The 20,419-nt window shown below is 45.4% G+C and overlaps 2 protein-coding genes across 2 annotated transcripts; one reads left to right on the top strand and one right to left on the bottom strand.

Annotated features, from left to right (window-relative positions):
- Positions 1 to 8,260: 8,260 nt before the first annotated feature.
- On the top strand, positions 8,261 to 11,798 carry LOC125539287 (F-box protein PP2-A13-like). The gene is made up of 3 exons (XM_048702711.1): positions 8,261 to 9,161; positions 9,622 to 9,740; positions 11,084 to 11,798. The coding sequence occupies exons 1-3, from the start codon at positions 8,808 to 8,810 to the stop codon at positions 11,505 to 11,507; spliced, it is 897 nt and encodes a 298-aa protein (XP_048558668.1). The 5' UTR covers positions 8,261 to 8,807; the 3' UTR covers positions 11,508 to 11,798.
- Positions 11,799 to 16,160: 4,362 nt separating this feature from the next.
- Positions 16,161 to 18,792, bottom strand: LOC125539288 (acyl-coenzyme A thioesterase 13). Its single transcript, XM_048702712.1, has 3 exons — positions 18,457 to 18,792; positions 18,220 to 18,363; positions 16,161 to 16,455 (listed from the first exon to the last, which is right to left on the bottom strand). The coding sequence occupies exons 1-3, from the start codon at positions 18,679 to 18,681 to the stop codon at positions 16,312 to 16,314; spliced, it is 513 nt and encodes a 170-aa protein (XP_048558669.1). The 5' UTR covers positions 18,682 to 18,792; the 3' UTR covers positions 16,161 to 16,311.
- Between the last annotated feature and the right edge of the window lie 1,627 nt (positions 18,793 to 20,419).

Raw genomic sequence — 20,419 nt, 5'->3', positions numbered from 1 at the left:
CAAGGGCAGAATCGTTCAACCGGGCAACCCCGTGTTCCACGGTAATCCGATGCCACCCACAATGTATAGGGTTGAAGTGGTTCGGGTGCTGCCAGGCTGCGACGAGCTGTTACCTCCGATTCGACCCGCTGGGGCCGACGAAGAAGATGAGATGACCCTCAGCGCCTGTGTAAGTTGGCCCCTGCTTTGGCCGAAGAGCCAGATTCGTTTGGGGGCGGGGGACACCACCCCACAGACAAGACCGCCAGTCGTGCCGGCGCCAAGCCATGGCAAGAACGCCGCAACGCTACCGGACATGCCGGACATCCCTATGGCACAGGATCCAGACATGCATATGGCACAACGACGACAACGACGATGGTACATTTACCAATGTCGATAAGTACTTTGTTGAACATGGGTGCGGTGACGAGTTCTGCGGGCTTCCTTCTCAAGAACCCAAACAAGACGACCGCGATCTAGCTGGTACGGCAGAGAAACCCAATTGCAACAGGCGTCGTCTGGCATTCAGTTCTCAGGAGACGCCTCCAGCTGCCGCCTTCACCAAGCCTCAGATAGCGGAGGTGCCAAATATTATCAGCCCCAACACGCTCAAGAAGGCGGTCTGTAAGCAGAACTCGGTCCCATTACAGCAGATCAAGAAGAAGGGCCGGAAACGGCAGACTAAAAAGGGCGCCGGTGCGAGCCAGCCGGCACCGAGTACGATCCGTGCTCAAGACGGGCCACCTTCACCTAAGGATATCTCGAGGAGGGTGCATGTGGTGGGTAGGGCGATGCTACCGACAAATATGCTCAATGCTGCAACCGGTGCTATGCGGAGTCTGCACGACAGTGTTCTTTCTTTGGAGAAGCGGCGTCTCAGAGAGAATGATGTGGCATGCCCGGTTTTCGTGGCCAAGGTGCCAGAGGGCAAGGGCTTTGTGGATGGAGCCATCGGGGGTACGATCGTCCTGCGGTTTGATGACATCTTTGCTATGTTCAACCTTCATTCGCTGCACTACACCTTCGTTCGGCTGTTTTCGCTAAGTATGGAGATGCGGATCAGTAGAGTCAAGACCCCGGACATCGTGATCGTTGACCCCTTCTACATGCGTGCCAAGCTCTTGAGCAGCGCTGGGGACCGCCAAGTCGCGAGTTCACACCTCGAAGACGTCATTCTGGCAAACCCAGATAAGGATAACTTCCTTGTGGCTTACTTTCCCGAGTAAGTCATCCCTTAACCGCCCCGTAACATATGATTTCTTAGATTTCGATCGTTCTTTTTTTTCTAACATTCCGTGTTTTGTGCTGTGACACACATTGCACACTCATCCTCTTAAGCCCGAAATATTCCATGGCCACGTATTTCGACCCGAACCGTAACTCCAAGATAGACTACACAAATATCAAGAAAGTTCTTGATGATGTTCTCCCCGGATACGCCAAATCTGGAGGCACCTTCACCAGGACAGTTCGTAAGTACGGCAAGCACGTGTTCGCCCACAATACGACGTTCTGCTGCGTCAAGCAGCCGCCTGGCGGTCAGAAGGATGCCTACTACGCCCTCCATCACATGCGGGCGATCGTAAGGGACCATCATCACCTTCTGCTACCAAATAATCTCAAAGATTGGGCCACGAGCTTGTCGGCAATCCAGGACGCGGACATCAGACAAGAATTCTTCCGCATCCAGTCGGAGTTTGCGGACATCATCCATCAAGATGTCCTTCATACCTCGGGGCAGTTCTTCCTCAGATATCAACCGTCCAACATTGAGATAGACGGAATGCTACAAATGCAGGCTGACAACACCCGCGATTTCATGACCATCACGACAGACGGCGGCTTCATCCACGCTCCTGTCCATGAGTCGAGTCGAAAGTAGTGATGTGTAGTTCTGAAAAATTGATTGGCTCATGTTGTAATTAAACTTTAATGAATTGTATGTGTCTTTGGTTTGGACAGTCGTTCAACTTAGATGTAATCGATGCTATTTATTAGTAGGACCATGAATCATGCTATTAATGTCTTGCTTTTCTCTTCCGATCCTTTTGTTGCATACTTATATATTGCTTATGTATGTATTGTCTGTTGTTTGGCTTGTGCATAGAGATGCCGTCGTATGTCGTGTACAAGGGTAAGGTTCCCGGAGTCTACGACGACTGGGAGGAGTGTCGGAGACAGGTTCACCGTTTCAGCGGTAATAGTTACAAAGGGTACACCACTAGGGCGGAGGCGGAATCTAGATATGCCGCTATCTAGCGGGAGAGAGGAGGGAGCGTAGGAGGAACCGGATGAAGACCGGTTTCATCGCGATGATGCTCATTGTGATGACCGCAGCTCTCTTCTATGTGATGGTAGTTTAGATGATCGATATCGACTTGTAATGTGAAGACAAACTCGATACTTGCGGTCTCGAGACTTGTAATGTTTTATCTTTGTTCGGTCTTTTGAATTCGGAGACTAATATGATGAATTGTATTCGGAGACTAATCCTATATTGTATTCGATGAATCTGCTGTTGCTGTGTGCTACTGTCTATATTCTGTCAAATAATATATTTTATAACCTGTGCAAAAATCAGAAAAGTAAAAAAAAAACCTAATATTCATACTAATGGCGCATCACTACAGAGTGCGCCATTAGTATGCCAAAGTATACTAATGGCGCATCACCAAAGAGTGCGCCATTAGTATGCCAAGTTGTTGGGTTTCGTAGTAATTTCAAAAAATTTCCTACGCACACGCAAGATCATGGTGATGCATAGCAACGAGAGGGGAGAGTGTGATCTACGTACCCTTGTAGATCGACAACGGAAGCGTTAGCACAACGTGGTTGATGTAGTCGTACGTCTTCACGGCCCGACCGATCAAGCACCGAAACTACGGCACCTCCGAGTTTTAGCACACGTTCAGCTCGATGACGATCCCCGGACTCCGATCCAGCAAAGTGTCGGGGAAGAGTTCCGTCAGCACGACGGCATGGTGACGATCTTGATGTACTACCGTCGCAGGGCTTCGCCTAAGCACCGCTACAATATTATCGAGGACTATGGTGGAAGGGGGCACCGCACACGGCTAAGAATATGATCACGTGGATCAACTTGTGTGTCTAGCGGTGCCCCCTGCCTCCGTATATAAAGGATCAAAGGGGGAGGTGCGGCCGTCCAGGGAGGGCGCGCCAGGAGGAGTCCTACTCCCTCCGGGAGTAGGATTCCCCCCCTTTCCTAGTTGGAATAGGATTCGGGAGGGGGAAAATAGGAGAGAGAGAGAAGGAAGGGGGGGGGGCGCCGGCCCCCTCTCCTTGTCCTATTCAAACTAGGGGGAGGGGCGCGCGGCCCAGCCCTGGCCACCTCTCCTCTCTTCCACTAAAGCCCACTAAGGCCCATATACCTCCCGAGGGGTTCCGGTAACTTCCCGGTACTCCGGTAAAATCCCGATTTCACCCGGAACACTTTCGATATCCAAATACAGGCTTCCAATATATCAATCTTTATGTCTCGACCATTTCGAGACTCCTCGTCATGTCCGTGATCACATCCGGGACTCCGAACAAACTTCGGTACATCAAAACTCATAAACTCATAATATAACTGTCATCGAAACCTTAAGCGTGCGGACCCTACGGGTTCGAGAACAATGTAGACATGACCGAGACACGTCTCCGGTCAATAACCAATAGCGGAACCTGGATGCTCATATTGGCTCCTACATATTCTACGAAGATCTTTTATCGGTCAGACCGCATAACAACATACGTTGTTCCCTTTTTCATCGGTATGTTACTTGCCCGAGATTCGATCGTCGGTATCTCAATACCTAGTTCAATCTCGTTACCGTCAAGTCTCTTTACTCGTTCCGTAATACATCATCTCACAACTAACTCATTAGTTGCAATGCTTGCAAGGCTTATGTGATGTGCATTACCGAGAGGGCCCAGAGATACCTCTCCGACAATCGGAGTGACAAATCCTAATCTCGAAATACGCCAACCCAATATCTACCTTTGGAGACACCTGTAGAGCACCTTTATAATCACCCAGTTATGTTGTGACGTTTGGTAGCACACAAAGTGTTCCTCCGGCAGACGGGAGTTGCATAATCTCATAGTCATAGGAACATGTATAAGTCATGAAGAAAGCAATAGCAACATACTAAACGATCGGGTGCTAAGCTAATGGAATAGGTCATGTCAATCAGATCATTCATCTAATGATGTGATCCCGTTAATCAAACAACAACTCTTTGTTCATGGTTAGGAAACATAACCATCTTTGATTAACGAGCTAGTCTAGTAGAGGCATACTAGTGACACTCTGTTTGTCTATGTATTCACACATGTATTATGTTTCCGGTTAATACAATTCTAGCATGAATAATAAACATTTATCATGATATAAGGAAATAAATAATAACTTTATTATTGCCTCTAGGGCATATTTTCTTCACAAGTATACTAATGGCGCATCCATCCGCAGTGCGCCATTAGTGTGCCAAAGCACATGGTTAAATATGGCCCGTGGGAGGCATACTAATGGCGCATGGTGTTATATACTAATGGTGCATTGGGTGGTGCGCCATTAGTATACTAGATACTAATGGCGCACCAGTGATGCGTCATTAGTAATAAATACTAGTGGCGTGATACTAATGGCGCACTAGTGATGCGTCATTAGTAGGCAAAACTGGTGCGCCATTAGTAGGCCTTTTCCTAGTAGTGGTGGAGAGAGAGAAGAGGAAGGCGGGCTAGCATGCATGCATCGATGTACATCTCTCTACTAGGAGTAGTATCACTACTACTAGCCTCATGCTCACACGGTCACGAAGATTCCCACTTGTGGCATATGCCTACCGCCAGGCTCTCTGGCGGTAGGATATTTTTCATGTTAAGCAAGCGTGACGACGTAGTTAAGTCCTGCAACCGAGACTCGTGGCGGTAGGCAGTTAGGGTATGTACAATGGTGCTATCTTAGGAGTGATATGTAGGATAAATGATGATGTGGAGGATAGAGAACTCATAAGAAAAAGCTTGTCTTCTCTTATTTAAAAGAATAAGAGAAGACAAGAGATGATCTCTTAGCATAATATGTCTCACCATGTTTTTAGGAACAGCTAGTTATTGAAGATAAGACTAAGAAATGACCCATTGTAGACATCGTTTTTTGTCACCTCTAAATTACATGCAAGATTTAAGATAATACTATCTTATCAACCATTATACATGCCTTTATACCCTACAGCTTAATAATACGGAAACACTAACGCCCACACGTGTGGAACGTCTCCAACTCGCCCACACGCCTGGATCGTCGTTGGTTGTTTTTTGCACGAATCCTGACACCAAAAGATGGATTTGGTGTGCCACGTAGGACAAGCCCGGTGTGTGGTGTGTAGGTAGTTCGCCCGCACGCTGTTTCTCTCTCGGACGAGACTGGTTGCGAGTCGGGGCGTGCGGTGGAACTGCTGTCGCGCCCGCACGCCGCGCACGACTTATGTTCCCCATCTCCCATGACTGCCCTTTTTCCCACTCTCCCACACCAAGTTGTCATTTGCCATGTTTTCTGCAGGGTACATGGCAACTGCCCTATTTGTGATTGTAAGCAGATGGTAACTCTCTTTACCCCGAACATGTTATTGTTGCCGCGTCTGTTTTTGTAGCGCTAAATGGCAACTGTCCAGTGCTAGTGCGTGGCAACTGCCCTATTTGTGATTATAAGCAGATGTCAACTCTCTTTACCCCGAACATGTTATTGTTGACACGTCTGTTTTGTAGCGCTACATGGCAACTGTCTAGTGTTAGTAGGTGGCAACTCCTAAAGATACCACCGTCGCCCACATGCCCGTCTCCTCTCCCACACACCAAAAGCTATCAGTTGCCATGTGTTTTTGCAGGATACATGACAACTGTCCTAGTGTGCTTGTAAGTAGATGGCAACTCTCTCTTTTACCCGAACATGTTTTTTGCTATGTTTTTGTAGTGCTACATGGCAACTGTCTAGTGTTAGTAGATGGCAAATCATAAAGTTTTCAAATCATGGCAACTGTAGTAGACCAGACCATACATGGCAACAGCTACAATTGTCCAAAAATGGCAATCGTCGCGGGACGCGTGGTTATTGCCACGCGGGGCGTGTGGCTCGCAGGCGAGGAGGGGCGAGGGCCGAGACGGGTTGTGCGGGCCGTGAGGTCGCTCGCCCGGACATGCTAGTGCGGGCGATTGCGCCGCACACCGAACGTGCGGGCTGTGGTGGGGTGCGCGCGGACGTGCTCGTGCGGGCGGGCATGTGTCAATGCCACACGGGACGTGCGGCACATACCCCCTAGATGCCACACGTGTGGCAGTTATCGTCGTCCTAATAATATGGCTGTAGAAAAACCGGTTAGATCTCGAATTTTTTGAGATCAGAGTCAAATCTTCAGATCTCGTCCGTCGACGTTTAGAAGTGGATAGGGCAGGCGCGGCCGGCTGACTCGGATCCGCACTTGTGGGCCCATGGAAAATGTTTCGTATTGCTCGGCTCCACCTTGCCCGTGACCCAGAGGTTCAGGCCGGTCGGCTCCTTCCTGATTAGACACCGGCACGTGGGCCCCCAGTGGTTAATCAGTGTCTCACAAAACGCTACTCGTATGAGACGTCTCTCCTAAAAAATTCAAGTGGCAAAATAACATCATAGCAAAGATAAGAACTCCACCATTGTTTTTTTAAAAAAAGGGATAAGTACTCGTGCACAAGATCGACGATGCATGTGGAGGCTGCCGACAGAAAGATGGCGACTGATAGCCGCCGAGAAGCTCCAAAATATATGGAGACAATGCTGGTCGATCATGCAGACGATATATATAAATAAACATATATATAATCGCCCGTAATTTCGTAGCGTCGAAAACACGTTCACACGCGGAGCCTATCCGGTGGAAACCTCTGCAAAGCGAAATTCGCGCACCGAACATTTGGGCGGCAGCCGGTGCGCGCACGGATATGCACGGCCATGGCCTCAATCTCTTTCCCTCAGCTCATGTCCGGCGCACGCGTCGCGACGGCGCGCTTCGATCCTTATCGGCTTCCACACACGTACAGAATAAATTCTTAGTACTGTCTCGCGCTCTCGTCGTGCTCCGGAGGAGAACAAGCTTCATTCCTCCCGCCGTCTGTTGCCGGTACTCACCATGCATGATTGGACGCAAGGGGCGTGCTTGACCTAGCCGCGATATGGATGCGAGCGGCCCAGCTGCTGGATATTTCAGGGATCTCAGTCCGGCACAATCATCGATCAGAGACGTGTGTATATATATAGATCCTTTTCAAGCTGATCATTCTCGAGTATTCCTTTGGGCCGTTTGGCCCCTTGCGACTGCCAACGGGCGGATTAGTGCTACGTGCTCCGGTTGAACACGTAATGCATGCAGTCGATCCATAGCAGACGTGCCAACTTTGCGCCGTCTCTCATCCTCATCTGCTCTCTACTATAGTTGCTTTCGATCTGATATGGGTCCACGGCCAACCAAACTGTGGTGCCAATTTCTCTCGTCCTTCACCCCCGCTCAAACCAACAATGATGTTGTTGGCTAAAGTCCACCATTCTTCAACGCAGGGCACCACCCTGCACCTGTAGCCATGGCAACCCCCTCTCAAAACATGCAAAATCAATTTTCCCTACCTTAGGCTAAGCTCCACACCATCATGGGTCAAAGTCTACATCTGCCACTTGAACCTATCAATGCCCTTTCTTTACTTTGCTGGTGACACCGCGGCCAACCACGTTATCCCTTTCTCCGATGAGGTTTTGGTGACTCGAGTGCCCTCCTTCCTCTTTGCGAAATCGACTGAATGCTTTTTTTTTTCTGGCTGCCCGAGGTTTAGTAAATGCACTGTATTTTTTCACAACAATCCTCTAGGCTTTATTAATCATGAGAAACATTTACAGATATACTATTTGCACTTGGGCATGGAGAAGCCAACCACAAGTGACGACCATGATTAAGAGAAAGACAAAACCTAGCGAAATTATGAGCATCAACACTTGTGTAGTACTTGTCATCAAAATGAATAAAAATGAATGTATCTAGAACTAAAATACGTCTAGATACATTCTTTTTTATTCAATTTGATGATAAGTATTTTCGGACGGAGAAAGTACATATTATTACTTCATCTGATATACTCCTATAATATTCTGAAAGTAGGAATACTGCTAAGGACTATCCCCGACTCGAAGCCACGTTCAGATCACGAACCTACCTTCTCCAATAGATAAACACTGTAAATCCAACCTGATCCGTTAAGAGACCCAAAGATTGGCACTCCACTACAACAATATCCACTTCAATTTACACCTGTCCTAAAAAGTGCGCTACTTTGCAGTACAGGCCCATGCCAGCGTCCGTCTGCCTCCGTTAAATTCCCCCATCCAGAAATCCCCTCGCTTCCCCTCGCCTCCCCCTCCAATCCGAGAAACAATGGCGGAATCCCTCGTGGCCGGTTCCACCCCTCTCCCCGTCTGAAGCGTACTTGTGTCTCAGCTCGATTCGGTGCCGTGTCTCCCCGAGAATCTGTGGCCTGAGGCGGATTTGGTCGCCAAGTTCCGAGCTTTCCCGTCGGGCTGGTGTTTCGGGACACAATCCCAGATCGTTTTGGCTCCGGATGAAGGCTTCTTCGCCGCGGGTTCGCTGATCCCAAGCGGAATTGGCGGCCCTCCAACCGTCGCCGCCGGATAGGCGCCCACCTGGAAGGCATTGAGGGCTGACGCCGAACAAGTTCTGAAACTTTTCCTTGCCCTGGAGCAATCTGTCGTCGAATCGCTTGGCAATCGGCTGCGGCTTGGAGCGCAGATGGGGGCGGGGGCTTCGAGCATGGAGGGGTCGGAGGGGTGGGGCCAGACGTCGCTGGGCGACATGCCGGAGAGCTGCGTGGCGCCGGTGCTGCTCTACCTCGACCCGCCGGAGATATGCCTCGTCGCCCGCCTCAACCGCGCGTTCCGCGGCGCGGCCTCCGCCGACTGCGTCTGGGCCACCAAGCTTCCCGCCAACTACCGGTACCTCGCCGCCCTCGCCGCGGCGGCCGACGACGATAGCAGCAGCGACGGCTCGGTGGAGGGCAATGGTAGGTGCTCCTCCTCCGTGGCGACCAAGAAGGAGAAGTACGCGCGCCTGTGCAGGCCAACCCCCTTCGATGGGGGCACCAAGGTAGCTTAATCTCTTTTCTACAGTTTCAACTTGTACTTGTTGCAGGCCAACTAGTACAGCTTGCTTTAAGCATGTTGATTGATTAGTTTGCTCCTTGTACTTGTTGCAAACCAACCAGTACAGCTTTGCTTTCATGACAAAAAAGTGTATTCCTTGGAAGAGAGGATCTAGAAGGTAGATTTGGTTTGTGTGCAACGAATCTGAGATGCTGAGAGGGGTTTGTTAACTATGACTGGTAATGTTTCTGAGAGTTTAGATTATGGATTGCTTGGTTGCTTATGTGGGCTAGTAGGCTCATAAAGACCCAGATATATGGAGCAGTAGTTTTCCTTTCATGTGTCAGTGTCTATTGGTCTCTGTTTTCCTTCTTTGTTTATGTTTGCTGTCTTGGATGGTGTTTATTCTTGGCTTTTCTGGTACTTATGCTGAAATTATTACTTGACTGAAAACACCTCTGTAGGAATTTTGGATCCAAAAGAGCAAGGGTGGTCTTTGCATGTCCATCTCCTCGAAGGCTTTGGCGATTACCGGCATCGATGATCGGCGGTATTGGAGCCACCTTACCACAGACGAATCAAGGTACTTCCGTCTTGCTAAGTTTTGGGTTAAAAGTTGCTCCATGGGAAGTTAAGGTTGAATTCCGTCAAAACCTTCTTTGTGTGGAAACCTGTTCAGATTTTTGTACTAATTGAAAATTTGAGTATTTTTTCCTAGAACATACTCCCTCTGTCCCAGAATATAAGAACGTTTTTGATACTATGCTAGTGTTAAAAACGTTCTTATATTTTAGGACGGAGGGAGTACTACATAGCAAATTTGAGCATGGCAGAACGGAGTATCTCCGTTGTGTCATAGTTCTCTAAAATGTCCTATTGTATGGAGGTGAAGTCTTCGGATGCCTGTGTTCATTCATGTGTGCCACTGTATAGTTGGTATGACCGTTTCCTTGTTATTGAATAGTAGGAATAACAGGCGTTGTTTGCCCTCTGCTGCCGACAAGGCCCTATTCCTCAATTGTAAGGATGTTTTGACTTTCAATTCTTTCCCATGACCATAAGGTGCATCAGAGACTTGGGAATGTAATTGGTATGTCTTGGTGGTTGATTAAAATGTCGGGGTTTGGTAGTTCATAGATGGGAAATTAGAGATCATTAGTTTCTTCTGGTTGTGCACTCTAAGAGATGCGAGAAAGCTCATAGTCGTAACAAGAGCTCATTTCTGTGATAAAGGTCTATTTCGGTTTATCTGTTGCACTAGTATGTCATTCAGTGGCGGTGCTAGGAGTTGGAAGCTAGTGATGTCAAAGCTATATGCATACCCATATATGTTGATAATTTTTTGTTAAATTCAAGTGTATTAGTGCAGCTATCACAAATTTTGTGATGTCACTTGACATCACAAACAACACCTAGCGCCACCACTTGTCATTCCTTTGGTCTTGTGATGAGATAGTCATATAGACAATCTTGGAGCCAATCATCATATTGCATACTGCCAGACCTAACACTTCAGTCTTGTGATAAAACATCTAGGTGCATCCTAGCTTCTACCCTGGTTATTGATTTATTTCTGATGCAAATCGTACCACTAAAAACAATGTTATGATGCAATTTATGGGCTGAATCCTTATATGCCCCTGAAAAGTCCCCCCCCCCCCCCCCCTTCTGTCTATGACATGAGGTTTCGCCTTTTTATTTTTTGGTGTCTACATGACTAGTGCATTGAGTATGGTTTTATCTTTGTTCTGCTCAAGCATGTAGTTGCTTCATTGCGCTATTGATTGATCTAGCATCAAGCTTAAAAAGAGCTCTTGACACTTGTAGTTTCACACATTCGTACTTCTCTTCCGATGTCCTTTTGTATGGTCATCGTTACAGTTACTAGATAAGTGACTGCTAAACTGCTATCTTTTTCTGTTACAGATTCCATAGTGTTGCCTACCTTCAGCAAATATGGTGGCTGGAGGTGGCTGGGGAGATTGATTTCTGCTTCCCTGCTGGTTCATATAGCCTTCTCTTCCGGCTCCACTTGGGCCGGCCACACAAGCGCATGGGCCGTCGGGTCTATGACTCTGAGCTCATCTACGGTTGGGACATTAAACCGACACGGTTTCAGCTCTCAACTTCAGATGGCCAGCACACAACATCCGACTACCATCTAGATGGACCAGGACACTGGATCCTTTACCATGTCGGTGATTTTGTCATATCGAGTTCGGATGAGTTGACCAAGCTCAAGTTCTCTATGATGCAGATTGATTGCACGCATACAAAAGGCGGCCTGTGTGTCGACTCTGTTTTCATTTATCCTAAGGATCATCAGCCCGAGGAGTGCATACGCAAGTAATTTTGCAAACCTGCTGTATCACTCCATGTGGCAATTGATAGGCGGTGCCTAGCCTTTTTCATAGCTATTCTCGTCCAAAACCCGTTGTAAATATTCCTTCATTTGAACCTGGAGTCATGGTACGTATTCTTTGTAGTGATAGTTAAATAAGTTGGGGTCAGGAGGATTTAGATGTAGGTGGTGATGTATGATTAGAGTGGTAGGTGTTCATCTGTAGAAAGAGCAGTTTCATTTGTTCGTCATTGTTGTGGTGATGTTTTTGTAAATACATTTTCCTGGATCCTGTCTCTACTTCGTTGAACCTAGTTATTTCTCAACACTTGTCCACAAAAAATCACTTTGGATAAGTGTAACCTGCTCTTTGCTTCCCATGTGTCGTGATACAACGAAAACAGAGATTGGGAACTCCAGCCTTTTGTGGGTAGATTCTTTGTGTTTTAAAAATGAGAATTCAAGCTGAAATATTTTTCGAACCATTCGCCCGAATTATGAGAAGTTTTCACATGTGTTCCTCGTGTCAACACCTTCAAAACTAGGTAGGTTTGCGATTTTGTACGTGCAAGTGTTCTTTCCATGTTGGTGTTTGTACTTCCAGTTTCGGCGTCGCCTGTGTCAATTTATGTTAGCAGTGTGTACTTTCCCACGAACATGGCAGTACATATGCACTTGTGTCACATCCCAAAATTTTCAAATTTGGTTGTGAACATGACATTCATATGCATATCATGATTTCAGTGCGTTTTGGATATTTTTGGAATTAATTTGGCTACTTTGGAAAACCTAATTGCTTTTTAGATTTATTTAATAGCCACATTACGACCTCTTGCATAAAAATGAATTTCCAAAATTGCATCAATGGCTGGAAAGATTTTTCATATGATACACGTGAGCCCTAGTGTTTGTTTGAATTTTCTGGAGTCCAAAGAAATTGAACTGGAATGAATTTGGACCAATTCAAATTCAATTCCAGATAGTAGAAAAAGAAAAAGAAAAAACGGCCCAGCCAGGCCAGGCAGCCCAGCAGGCCGAGCCAACCCCGCAGCTCACCCCATCACGCGAACTGGTACGTGCGCGATCTAATCGGGGCTGTCCACGCAAGATCCAATGATAGCCGCGCCCCATGTTGCCTCTTTTTTTTTCTCTCACTGACTGCCTCTTTTTTCTCTCACCGACAGCAGGACCCACCTGTCAACTCCCTCGCGCACCTCACACACAACGGCCACATCCCACACCCGCCGCCGCACATTTATCATTGATTGAATCTTTTGATGTTTGGGGCTTTAGTTATATGGGATATTTTCCAACTTCACATGGTAACACTCATATTACAGTTGATATTGATTATGTTACTAAATGGGTAAAAACTATTCCAACTAAAAATGATTCTATGAAAATAAAAAAATGTTAATATTTCTGAGGGGAAATGTCCGAACTGCAGTTGGCATTCACGAGCGTCGGTTTTACATTTGCAGTAGCAGCCCGCATGCCACAAATACGCAGCCTGCCCTGCCTTCTTTGGCAACTTTGCTGTTGGATACTCTAAAGCCCTAAAAAAAACTGAATAGCACAGCGAAAGAAAGCGAAATAGGGGTCTGATCCAGTTAAAATCTCTTGTAGGTGGATTGCCACTCCCAACCTACTCACTAAAGCCCTAAAAAAAACCAAAGGCCACGAACTGAATAGCACAGCGAAATCTGAAACAAAATTGGAGAGAGAAAGAGCTTATCTGGTCAGACTTATAGGATGTGCTATATACTGATAAATTTATCCCTCAATTCAATTCTGTGTAATATGTAAGCTGGTAATGCTCGTGGACAACAGTATTATTTAGACTAGTCGGATCCATCATCAAATAATTCAAAACTTCAAAAACCATGGTTAATTTGGTCGACTTGGAAACTACGTACACAAAACACTGACTAAAATTGCAATAAAAATGCACATCCAAAAAATTCCAAAAACTAAGGCCCTGTTTGGTTCATAAGTCCTAGGACTTTTTTAGTCCCAACTTATAAGTCTCAAGTCCCTAATAAGTCCCCACCTGTTTGGTTACTGGGACTTAACATGGACTAAAAGACCATATTACAACTATAAGTCCCTCCTTGAGAGTCTTATTTCATAAGTCCCAAATGCCCACTTTAAGTCCCTATAAGTCCCTCCTGTTTGGTTTAGATGGGACTTATAGGGACTTTTTGAAGTCCCTAAACCAATAAGTTCCTGGAAACAAACACCCTCTAACTCTACGAAACGATCATTCAGAAACTTGAGCACATCAGCTGATATAACCAATTGAAACTAGGTCTCATCAGTGTCTTGTGAAACAGCAAACCCCCCTGCACGAATGCCGACAGATGGAAGGAATGAGATTCCTGCTTAGTTATATAGGCTGTGTTCGGCAATCCACCACTCCGTCACCAGGGAGCGGAGCGCGCGGAGCAGCCTGTTTGCCGCTCTCCGTATATCTACTGCATGCCGCTCCACTCCTCGGCGGAGTTACGGAGCGGAGGAGTTCCAAACGAAGCCATAATACTCCCTCTGTTCTCTTTTATAAGACGTTTTACACATTTCAGACAGACACAAAACAGTTCAAACTGGACTGGCTAAAACGTCTTATAAAAAAGAACAGAGGGAGTAGCTTCTTAGTAAATCTTCTAACTTTCTATTAGAATGCTAAAGGAAGCAATTAAACTAACATGCATGCTCAATTGTGTATAAGGAAATGCTAGATGATAACACTGGAAGAAGGGATCGATTGCCACGAGGTATATAGCCAGACATGTAATAATGATTGGTTGATTATATATGTACAAGAGACAACTAAGAAAAGTGGAAGAGTATGGAAATGATTGCATGGACAAGAAAAAAAGACCCGCAAAAGAGAATGGCAACACATAGACCACAAGAGCCATGCTTGCTTAATTACATTTCACATATAAAATTACCACAACAACAACAAAGCCTTTATAAAATTACCACATTTATCAAAAATCTACCAGACACGACAAATCACAGATAAAATTGCCCCCTTTATAAAAAAATGCCTCTCGTTACTAATACTAACGCATGCTCTTTTGCCTCAAAAACACCTCTTTACTATCTGATTAGATGAAGAGGCAAAACTAACCAAAGAGAGACTGAGAACTGAGAAAAGGAGAGATGATACTAAAGAAAGAAGAAACGGCGAATGAAGAGTGATATACTGCAAAAAAAATTAAAAAAGATAATGATGACTGAAGGGACTGAAGAGTAATTAACAGAGGGAATGAAAACTGGTAGAAAAAAAAACAAGATAATGAAATAAAACTAATTACGAGAATCAAGGATTTGAGGAATGAAAGACAAAGGAAACTAATGGTGCAAGAAAATTAAGTTTGAATGGAAGAATCTGAAACAAGGGAATATAAACACTGGAGAAAACTGAAATGAGAAAAAATAGATTAAAGTATGAACAATGATAGACATAGAGAACTTCTCTAATGAAGAATGATTGAGGACTAACTAGGTACAAATGAGAGACTAGTTGAACAAAAGGAATGAAATACTAGAAAATAACTGAAGAATAAACTGAAAAAAGCTTCGTTGTCCTACAAGAGCTCTGCATCCTTAACTTTATACTGCTGTGCTGATGATTTATACCTCGCTTCAGTTTTTATTCCTAATCTGTAACATATATAAGTTGTTTGTGCTTGTGGGCAACAGTATTATTCAGACTTATCAAACTTGCAGGTCATGCTCCAAGCCTCCAACAAAACAAAAATGAACTAAAACACACAGTAAAAGACACACGCAACTCTCCTCTATCGTGGCAACACGCCGCGGGCTTGCAAGCATGTAAGATGCAGACATGGAATGGGCAAAGCATTTACGCCGCGGGCTTCAGAATCAGGGCTAGTTTGATCAACTTGGAAACTACAAAAAAAAACTAAATTGCAACAAAAAGCACTACCAAAATTCGCGGCCGGTGGCGAGACCCTTGATTCTGCTCAAGCAGACCGCCAATCGCTCGTGGCGCGACAGATGGGACAGCCCCGATGGCCTCCTCTCCAGCCCCTCCATCTCCTCCCTCCTGCTCGAAGACAGCTCGCCTCGCTCCACAGATTCCCCCCTGCTCCGCGCAGCAGCTCGTCGGCAGCTCGCCTCCCCCACACAGCCTAACCCCACCTAACGCTGCTCGTCGGCCTCCACTGCCTCTCCATCCTCCCGCTATGCGGGGACAAGACGAAGCGACACGACGCTTCCACTGGGAAAACGGATAGGAGCCCAGACCAGGTGAAATAACCGCAACTGAACCTAGAATAAGCCCACCCCTCCGCCCAGCGACGCACAAAACAAAACAACGGGCGCTAAGATTCGTGCACAGATTGGACGGACATAATTTGACTGGTGGTGAAATCGAAACCAATCAACTGATTTTCAGCAAAAACGTTTTAAAATCCATTCTACTGGACTTCCTAAGCTATGTGGTGTCTGTATTGAATACTGCTCAACTGTGCTGCATGAAACCAGAATAGAATGAAAATTTCACGAAACCTGAAGATCCTCTCATTGCCATCAGATGAATGTTTCTCACTGCCAAATCTATGCTTCGATGGAAGCATCAAACAGATAAACGAGTAGTATATTTGTAGTTTGAACACCTTATTGCAGTTCATGTTTCATTGGGAAAAAAATAGTTTTCTCAAACTCTCTTGTGGTAAATTGCCATTTGGTCTTTACTTTATTTATCGGTGCAATAGCACGGTATGCTCATGTAAAGCTTTGATTGTGCAAATACGAAACTGTTACATGTACCGTAAGAGATGATTTACAGGCTTGCCACAGGCATGATGTAGAAGGTGGCTCGAGATGTGTAGCAGAGCTTCTTGCTGTCCTTGAGCCAAAACTCAACTGTAGTAACCACAACAGATCTGCCCTTCCTCAGTATCTGCGCTTCTACTTCCACTTCAGACTGCACAAGAATAGATAAGGGTTGACGGACATTAGGAATACGCTTGCATCATCTAAAAAAGGGAATACTTGTGTGAAGGATTGTACTCCGACAGGTTCTGAAATATTCTGAAAATGAGAGGCAAAGAATTCCAATCTGTCTAGATCCCCACCACAATTGTATAGCATGTGTTTGAATAACTACATGGCCAATTGAGCTTCTGCAGGCAGTTCATTTGAGTCACGGTACTCGGAAATGCATATTGATTGAGTGGATCGTCCTATGGTCCAACCCAGTTCAACATCATGAGTCTACATGGCGTGCTGATTGTTACCAAATTAGCAAAATATGTAGGTCACCTCCGCTCTTCCCCACCCTGGTGAATTTCCTAGTTGAGATAGCCTGCCTTTCAATTGAACATCACAAAACCCTAGAAGGAACTCACAACTTGTGATTTGTGAATTTGGTCTGCAAGAGATCTCAGGCTACGCCCTTACATTTTCCTGACATCACATATAAATGTTTAAGAGGCCAAAAACACTAAGGTGTGAATGGATCTTACTCAAATCAGAACTATTTATCCCTCTGATTCTTTGCAGATTAAATCTCTCTGGCAGCTATGATGAACACATAGTAGCCTAATCCCCATTAGTTGTTATCTCTTAGCAACACTTTTCACCTGTCAGTAATCATTGGTTCTTTACCAACCAATCTCTTAGTAAAGAACTAATAGATGATCCAGAGATAAACAGCGCTGGTGGTTGAACACTTGAAAGAGAAAAATAACGGCGGATCACTTTGGGACTTTGGGTACAGATTGATTGCAGAAGAAGCTATATATGTGTAGGTAAACAACAACAAAACATTCACACTTCATGAGGAAGCAGTAAAAGTGGTTCACAAGTATTTGTCAGGCATGCATAGCTGGTTGAAGAAATTTGCCAGTAACTGCGCTCAAACATTTCATGAAACAACATATCATGTGCACTTTGTGAATATTTGGTACCAACTTCTGTGTTCACATAGGAACATCTTCTGTATATCTTGTGCAGCATAAGTAGTTGAATATCTATTTAAGAATAGACATTGTCACACCAACTATCATTCCACTATGCTAGCTTTTAGTCATGCCATTAAACTATAACTATATACAAATGTTAACATCCCATAATTTCTTATGCGGCCATCCATGCTAGAGTTGCACATCTGTAGCATTATTTGGCAATCTTGTCTTGTACTAACTTTTAAGTCTTCGTGTGAAGGAAATCTCTAAGACTAGCTACCACTTCGATTTCCCAGTGTTTCTGACCAAACCGGCTCCATATGTTCAAATCCCTACCTTGCCAGTTGCTTCAAATGTATTATAAAAAACACCTTGAATTTCCATGGTGTAACTTCACCTGTACCGTTTGTAGGTTAAGCAAATAGTAACAGTGGTGTTGCATTGCAGCCCTGATATAATATACGAGCTAGTACATTTTACCTAGGTTAGAGGTTTGGTAGGTAACATAACCCTAATTCTCAATCACAAATAGTTCACTTAATAAGAGCATCTCCAGCAACCCTCCAACTATAATTCCACTATAAGATCCATCCCCAATAAAGTGGAATGGGGGCTACCCCAATACCGCTTCCGATTATTAGGGACTTCATTTTCCAGTTCCCCAATACCATGCCCCAAAATCCCAAACTGGGAGCTTCCAGATAGGGTCGAAAATTGCTTCATCAAATTAAAACAACACAAACCACGGTTTGGTAAAATTGAGCAAGGGATGTAGATCTCACATCGAGGCGGGCGGCTGAGAGATACGCTGTGCTGAGCTCGCCGAGGAACATCTCCTTATCCCCCGCCGCAGCACGCGCGCACGCCATCCCGACGGCCTCCGCGACGGCCGCCACCGCGCCGCCGTGGAGCGTGTTGTAGGCGTTCTGCACAGCCCACCCGACGACACCACCGGTCAGAGCACATCGCTAGGTACAACTTCATAAAGGAGACGCCGACCGTCGCGCTTTAGTGCTCACAGTTGCGGCGGATGAGACGGTGAGGGTGCAGGAGACGCGCGGCGCGGGGGAGGAGGAGACGGTGGCGGAGGACAGGAGCGCGCGGACGAGGGCGGAGTAGGCGTCGGGACGCTCCGCCGACGCCGGGAGGGACGCGTCCACTCCCAGGGCCTGGATGAACCGCAGCGTCCACTCGCGAGACTCCCCCGGCGAAGGCTTGGGCGCCTCCTCCGGCTGGGGTGCCATCTTCGCCTGCTGCTCGAGTTCCGGCGCGGTGCTAGCTGATTGTTGCGGTTCGCGAGTCGCTGGCGAGAAAGGGGAACTGAGAGCAACTCTGTCCTCGCAAGGTCGCTGGCTCTCCGTATACGACAGGAAGAGGCTGCCGCCGAGGTGGCTTCCAAATTCAGAGTCTTTCCACGCAAAAAAAAGAAGTTTTTTTATATATAACTATAAAAAAGCATAGTATTCTTCATACTGGCTGCCTTAATATTATGGCATCCATTTATCACTATAACCAAAGTCCTAGTGAACATGATCATTGTCATTATCAAGGGTGTGATCAAGATTTCTCATACTGCTTTCCTTTACAGGAGGTATATTCTGAAAGGAGTACCAGTACTCCATAAGATTCTCAATAAGTTGCATAGTAAAAAAGTTTCCTGCGGTTCTCTTTAAAATTGACTTTGAAAAAGCCTTTGAGAAAGTCAAATGGCCTATTTCATTTCAGACTTTGAAGATGAAGCAATTTCCTCACAAATGGAATGATTAGACCATGAAAGATTATCTCTCAAGGGAAGGTAGGGATCAAGGTTAATGGGGTAATTGGTCCATATTTGGACACCCACAAAGGCTTAAAACAGGGTGACCCACACCCACCCTTGCTTTTTGATCTTGTTGTGGATGTTCTTTATATTTCAGTGGGTAGAGCAACTGAACATGAGTTAGTACTAGACTAGCCAAACATCTCAGAAAGGGAGATGTTGTCATTCTGCAGCATAAGGATGACACGATTCTCCTGATCTCCTCATGCAAGATGACTTGAAGCAAGCTACAAACATGAAATTCCTACTCTGTCTTTTTGAACAGAAAACATTAACTATCATAAAAGTGAAGGTATTTGTATTGGGTTGGAGAAAGAGAGGGTTAGTCTGTTTGAAGAATTTTTTGTGGGGTGGTGCGTTACTTATGAAGTATTTGGAGATTCTTATAGATGAGAAGAGATTAAAAACAGTGAGTGTGATCCATCTGTTGGGAAAGTGGAGAATAGGATGGAATTATGGCTAGGTAAATTTCTTAATATTGCAGGGAGAACCACCTTGGTCAATTCCTCTCTATCTAGTTTACCTCTTTGTATGTTGTCATTCTATGATCTTTCTAAGGGGGTTAAGAAAAATATGATAGACCTAGAGCCAGGTTTCTATGGAGTAGGGATAAAAACAACAGGAAATATCACTTGGTTTTCTTGGCCTGTGGTATGCTTACCAAAAAAACCAGATAGGGTTAGGGGTGCTTGGTCTTGAGCTTATGAATATTGCTCTTTTATCCAACTGTCTTTGGAAGTTATTCAATGAGCAAGGATTATGGCAAGATCTCCTTAGTGATAAATTCCTCCGAGGGACAACTTTGGGTCAAATGCAACACAAACAAGGTGATTCTCATCTTTGGCAAGGTTTTGTTGGAAGTGAGAGATCTCTTTTTATCCTATTGCAAATTGTGTGGGTAACGAAAAGAAGACCAAGTGTTGGGAGGATAGGTGGTTAGGTGATGATTGTCTAGCTCAAATCTTCCCAATACTATACCCAATCTCCCTTAATGGTCATATCACTATTCATGAGGCTGTAGGAAGTAACCTCTCCACTTTAAGTTGAGGGCTTTGGTATGGGAGATTTATAAATATGCCCTAGAGGGAATAATAAATGTTATTACTTATTTACATATTTCTAATTAATGTTGATATTTCTGTGCTATAATTGTTATGTGATGA

Source organism: Triticum urartu, chromosome 2 (assembly GCF_003073215.2).
Source record: "Triticum urartu cultivar G1812 chromosome 2, Tu2.1, whole genome shotgun sequence".
Taxonomy (NCBI): Eukaryota; Viridiplantae; Streptophyta; class Magnoliopsida; order Poales; family Poaceae; genus Triticum; species Triticum urartu.
The sequence above is the reverse complement of the archived record's forward strand: the minus strand, read 5'-3'. Positions and strand labels throughout refer to the sequence as shown.